General features: G+C 33.3%; 1 protein-coding gene across 1 annotated transcript; it reads left to right on the top strand.

Annotated features, from left to right (window-relative positions):
* Nucleotides 1-1911: 1911 nt before the first annotated feature.
* LOC123902442 (probable inorganic phosphate transporter 1-3) lies at nucleotides 1912-5833 on the top strand. Its single transcript, XM_045952175.1, has 2 exons — nucleotides 1912-2353; nucleotides 4025-5833. The coding sequence occupies exon 2, from the start codon at nucleotides 4055-4057 to the stop codon at nucleotides 5657-5659; it is 1605 nt and encodes a 534-aa protein (XP_045808131.1). The 5' UTR covers nucleotides 1912-2353; nucleotides 4025-4054; the 3' UTR covers nucleotides 5660-5833.
* Nucleotides 5834-6589: the final 756 nt, after the last annotated feature.

Raw genomic sequence — 6589 nt, 5'->3', positions numbered from 1 at the left:
ATTTTGGGACGGAAAGAGTATAATTTTTTTTATAGATTTGCGTGTACGCTCATTCCCTCTTGTATTTATACTTCATCAAATTCATGTTGGTGAAATTTGTGTTTAAATAACACAGCTCTATTTTTTTTTTTTGTTTATAACCCTCTGGTTTCTAGGGGAAATGAGCCTTAGTAGTCAAGAGTTCGGCCGCGAGGTAAGTAAAGTCTGACCAAGAAATTGTTCCACCTAGGAATCTAACCCGGGTTCTCCCGGGTTCCTTTTTGTCTTGATTAAGATCAGAACCCGCACCCCTTCAGTGCAAGGCAATATTTTCAACCACTATGGCAAGTATACCAATTGTGATGAAAATTATGTGCAATAATTGATAAGCACCATCGATTTTCATAGGAAATCTAACAAATTTAACACCATCAAATTACATTGCATAGATTAAACAATTAAAAACCGATAATTAGAAATCTAACAAATCATCAAATCATACATTTTCTTAGTGTTTTATTTTTCGAAAAAATTTACATTTTTTTATCCTAATTCAATATTTTTTACTAATTAACTAAACATGTTAACCATTTTCTTAGTGTTTTTTTTACGGAAAGAAAAAAAATCATTGGACTTAAAAGTTACCTTTTTTTTAATTAAACATGCTAAGAAAAATTTACTTTTTTTATATCTTTCCGAACTTAAAAGTTTGTTCATGTTGAGAAGTATGGTTGATCGTATTACTACAAATATATATATCAAGGTGATATTTATGCAAATAGTAGTTGACTCCAGGTATATATCAACGTGACTATATTATTAATTACGAAAAAAATCACTGATTCACATTTGTTTTTTTTGCTAACAATGTATCCTAACCTTTCTGGATCAAAGAAGATTGTTTTCTGAATAAGTTTTGAGTGTTGGCGATGGAGAAATTGAAGATGACAACGACGATGATTTAGAACTTGACATTCCATCAGATTTATTGATTCCAAATCCAGGTGATCCTCTTGCTTCTATCGTTGAAAGCACATATCCCCAACTTTTACAAAACATGAACGATATAACGTGTTTCCAAAATAGAGCTATATTAGCTCCTAAAAATTTAATAGTCGACATAATAAATAATTATATGTTGGACTTAATTCCTGGTGAAGAAAAAACATATTTGAGTTATGATACTCCACTCGCACAGAATGTAGATGGTCAAACAGTAGATATGTTCATACTCCCGAAATTTTTAACACGATTTCTACTTCGGACTCCCAAATCACAAGTTGAGACTTAAAGTTGGAGTTCCTGTTATGCTATTAAGGAATTTGAGTTAAAAATTAGGATTATGCAATGGAACAAGACTTATTATTACAAGATTGGGAAAACTTGCTCTTAAAGGAAAAATTATTTCAAGAAGTAATATTGGTGATCAGATTTTCATACCTAGATTTTCTCTGACACCATCTAACGTAAGAATTCCTTTTAAATTTCAATGGAGACAATTTCCTTTAATGATTTCTTTTGCGATGACTATTAATAAGAGCCAGAGACAATTTTTAAAGCATGTTGAGATATATATTCCGTTGCCAGTGTTTTCACATGGTTAGTTGTATGTTGCGATTTCAAGTTACTTCTAGAGAAGTATTAAAAATATTGATCATCGATGATGACGACGAAGATACGACTAAGACTTCGAATGTGGTCTGTAAGGAAGTCTTCCGTAATATACCTTCCTTTGTATGAATATTTATCCAAAATTATTATTGAACTATCGTTTAATGTTACTCAAAAATTTTCATATACCTTATATTATTGCAATTATCATATCGTAATTTATAATTACATATCTTACCGCTAATTAGACCTGCACATATTGATGTTCTAGTTTGTCTAGAAATGTAAAAATAAAAAAGGGCACCAAATGATAATAAAGACATGTATCTAAGCACCTGAACCAATAGGCGGAACATTTAATGAACAGTCATAGTGAATTTGATGATATCGCCAACAACTGTTACCAACCATGAATATACTCCATAATTTAACTTACACATAAGTTAAATTCGTTTGATTAAAGAAACATACTACTACTAATGATGTGGAAAATTCAAAGAAGAAAACAAACATAAAAAAATAGGCTTTTAACTTATAGAGAGCGTTGACCTGAACCTGATAATGTGAACTATATTTATTTTTAAGTCTCCAGAATGGGCATATACCACAGATTCTTACTTTGATTCTGGATTTTCTGTCATTCTTAGATAGCTCTAACAAACACTCTTTCAGTCTTTGAGTCTCTATTATAAATACCCTCTCTCTATACCTCTTCATCACCAACATCTCAATTTATGCTTCTCTCTCCTCAATCCACACCAAGGTGAACTCTCTCTCTCTAATTAATCTCTTGTTAAGTGCTTATTTTCTTTTTCCTTAATAATGGATAAGTTATAGTTGTACTTTTTTGTTGATATATGAAAAAGATGTCATGTTTTAGTGGGAGAGGTTGGTTCCTTAGTTGGAGACCCCACTTTGTAGTTTTTAAGCAATTAGAAGATAGAATTTTGTGTAGGAAGAAGCACAAAACATAACTTTCTGACTTTTTTTCTTTTCTTTCTGATTAAAATAATATAGTAATGATAACTTTTTCATCATTTAGAATCTGGATCTCTCTTTTTACTCAAATCATTTGTGGATTCTATTTTTTCATGATTCTTTTGTCTAACTTTTTGTTAATTTCTCTAATTTTTTTTTTTTCATTTTCTGATTATTACTTGTTTTTCTATGAAACAGAACACACCACTAGAAAGAAAAAAAAAAATTAACCTCTGCTTTGTCTTCTATATCTAGAATGAAATTCATTGAACAATTTTATTATAGACTCAAATCATTCCTCTGCCTCTGCAATTGGTTTTCTATCCTTATCCTCTCTCTCTCTCTATACCAAATTTTCAACAACAAATATCTTGAAGTTGAAGCCATATTATAAACATTAAGTATCGGCCATAACTCATTTTTACAAAATCGGCTTGTAAAATACTTTATAAATACTTAGTCAGATCATCTCTCAACTGAAACTTTTTAAGACCCGATTAAGTCTTGGTACTTGAGATTACTATGTTAAGGTTTTACCATTGAGCTGTATTAAAAATTGGGTTGAGATCCCAAAGTTCTCTCATATAAAAAATATTTTAGTTGTCTTTTTCATAATTTTTATAGGAATTATCTATAATCTCTATCAAGACTCAAGAGAGTGATAAATATAATATTTTCACATTAAAACAAAAAAGTTAAAAATTTCTGGTGTGAACGTGCCTAGAATTGCTAATTTGGCATGGTAAACTTTACTACGTCAGTTAGAGTCAAATTGGTTGAGATAATAATAGGACTACAGCAGTAACTACTATAGGAAATTCAACTTTCTGCTTTCGTTGACCATCAGAAAATCAACATCAGCTCCATCAATTCTTTTCATCAGACAAAATCAACATCAGCTGCATATATTTTTTTTTCTTTTTTCAAACCTTTATAAATATAATTAATTTCTTGCAAAAGTCTACTTTGCTTAGTTATTAAAAACATCATATTTTTAGAACACCATTAGCTGAAACAATTTTTGTGAATATTTATTTACCTCCAAACTCTTGATTACCTATGTAATTTTCATATAAACCTGATTGTTAAGATAACAAATAATATCAGTTCTTTTCTAGACATTGTTTTTTGGTTGAATAAAAAAATGAAAGAAACGGTTATAGAGGGAGGGAAGGAGTATGAATCTGTTTTGAATAGATTTATTTGAATTTATCTATAGACATAAATATATGAGACTGTTTGGGAAAACATATAAATACAACTCCTCGTATCATGTCCATAAGTTACTTTCAGCTTATTTTCATAAGCTCTCTAACCAATATAGCTTATTTTTATGAAAGTAGTTTGACTTTATTTCATCTTTTGTTATAAAATTTGTGTATTTTATCTTCTGTTATAAAACTAGTTTATACATAAGTGCCTGTCCTATAAGTCCTTATATATTTTTCTTGTGCAGTGAAATTGTAATCAGGTAAAAAAGTTGGTGATGGCGGGACAACTAGGAGTGCTTAATGCACTCGATGTGGCGAAGACACAAATGTACCATTTCACAGCAATTGTGATTGCTGGAATGGGTTTTTTCACTGATGCTTATGATCTCTTCTGCATTTCCCTTGTCACAAAATTGTTAGGAAGAATCTATTACACAGATTACACCAAACCAAAGCCAGGTGTTCTTCCTCCAAGTGTACAAGCCGCTGTAACTGGTGTCGCGCTATGCGGCACTTTAGCAGGCCAACTATTCTTCGGTTGGCTTGGTGACAAATTAGGAAGAAAGAAGGTTTATGGTATAACCCTTATGCTTATGGTAGGTTGTTCACTCGCCTCGGGTCTATCTTTTAGTAATAGTCCAAAGGGTGTTATGGCAACACTTTGTTTCTTTAGGTTTTGGCTTGGTTTTGGTATTGGTGGTGATTACCCTCTTTCAGCCACAATTATGTCTGAATATGCGAACAAAAAGACGCGAGGCGCTTTCATTGCCGCTGTGTTTGCTATGCAAGGATTTGGAATCATGGCTGGTGGAATAGTTGCATTGATTGTAGCTACTGCTTTTGATCACAAATATAAAGTTCCTAGTTACGAAGAAAACGCGCATGCGTCACTTGTGTTACCAGCTTTCGATTACGTTTGGCGTATTATTCTAATGTTTGGTGCTGTTCCAGCAGCACTTACCTATTACTGGCGTATGAAGATGCCGGAGACGGCTCGTTACACCGCACTTGTTGCTAAGAATGCTAAACAAGCAGCTTCTGATATGTCTAAGGTGTTACAAGTTGATCTTGAAGTTCAAGAGGTTGTTGAGGATAAGACTCAAAAGTTTGGTCTTTTTACCAAGCAATTTGCAAAACGTCACGGTATGCACTTGTTAGGAACAACTACTACTTGGTTCTTGCTGGACATTGCTTTCTACAGTCAGAATCTTTTCCAAAAGGACATTTTCACCGCCATTGGATGGATCCCTCCGGCGAAAGAAATGAACGCAATCCACGAACTTTATAGGATTGCAAGAGCACAAACACTTATAGCAATGTGCAGTACTGTTCCAGGTTACTGGTTTACAGTGGCGTTTATCGATTACATGGGTCGATTCGCAATCCAATTGATGGGTTTCTTCTTCATGACGGTCTTCATGTTCGCTCTCGCTATACCTTACGATCACTGGACTAAAAAAGAAAACAGAATCGGATTTGTTGTGATGTACTCATTAACTTTCTTTTTTGCCAATTTTGGTCCAAACGCTACCACATTTGTTGTTCCAGCCGAGATTTTCCCTGCAAGGCTGAGATCCACCTGTCATGGAATTTCGGCTGCTGCAGGAAAAGCCGGAGCAATTGTTGGTGCATTTGGATTCTTATATGCTGCACAAAGTAAGGATCCAACTAAGACTGATGCAGGTTACCCAACCGGTATTGGTATTAAGAACTCGCTTATTATGCTTGGTGTTGTTAACTTCTTTGGAATGGTATTCACGTTCTTAGTACCGGAACCTAATGGTAAATCATTGGAAGAGATGAGTGGTGAGAATGAAGAAGATGATGCTGAGGCTATTGAGATGGCAGGGTCAGGAACTGCTAGGACAGTACCAGTTTAATTAATCATAATCTTTGTTTAAACAACTTCAAAGTTATTATTTTTATTACTATTATTGTTATACTACAATTTTAGTTCGGTTTTTCGTTTCTTCTGCAAGATTAATAATAATGTAGATACTACTATATTGTTTTTGAGTGTTCTAACTTTATATCAGTTGCAAAGTTTTTCTGTATTTTTGTTTTAATGTATTGATGTCTAAAAATAATCATGTTTACGGCCAAATGTATTATCGAAGATATATTTCATATTTGTGAAAAATATTTGAGTATTCTCTCTTTTAATACTTCAATGTTAATGTAAAGACAAATTATCTGAGACAAGAAAATATTACAAATGAGACACGTCGGAAGAAGTAATTTGAAGTATGCAGTTTATTAAATAGTAATCATGTTATTGCCACGAAAACAAGAACTCAGGTGAGTAAATTCCACGAAAAATCTACCATAACAAGATTGCAATCCATCGAATTCAAAACCTTCAACATGAAGTAACCCAAACACAAAGTGTGCAATGATCCAAGCGAAATCCAGAAATACAATACACTGCAATATTTGAAAGCCTTGCAGTTAAACACCACAACTTTGCAATCCAGCTCAATGGTAACTCGTTGAAATTCTTCGTTGCGTAGCCAAAGTAGAGCTTCTTTTAGACCATAGCTTCTGCTTCCTTTGGTAAAAGAACATGATCCCTATCTAATGTTTCTGCTTTGAGAAATTCACCTTTATCGTTACGGATACAAAGACCAATTCCATAACTATGTTGCTGTGGAAACTTCTCTGCATCCATGTTGCATTTTAACTCCTCAACGGTTTTTGCAACACTGTCGATGCTGTACTGTACCGCTGCTTATTATGTTGCTGCTGATACTGTCTCTCAACATCCTCCCATACTTTCTCGTTCCTACACACCAGCTAGTGGCGAAGCTAGC

Source organism: Trifolium pratense, linkage group LG1, assembly GCF_020283565.1.
Source record: "Trifolium pratense cultivar HEN17-A07 linkage group LG1, ARS_RC_1.1, whole genome shotgun sequence".
In the NCBI taxonomy this organism is placed as follows: domain Eukaryota; kingdom Viridiplantae; phylum Streptophyta; class Magnoliopsida; order Fabales; family Fabaceae; genus Trifolium; species Trifolium pratense.
Note: the sequence above shows the minus strand (reverse complement) of the source record. Positions and strands in the feature narration are given on the sequence as shown.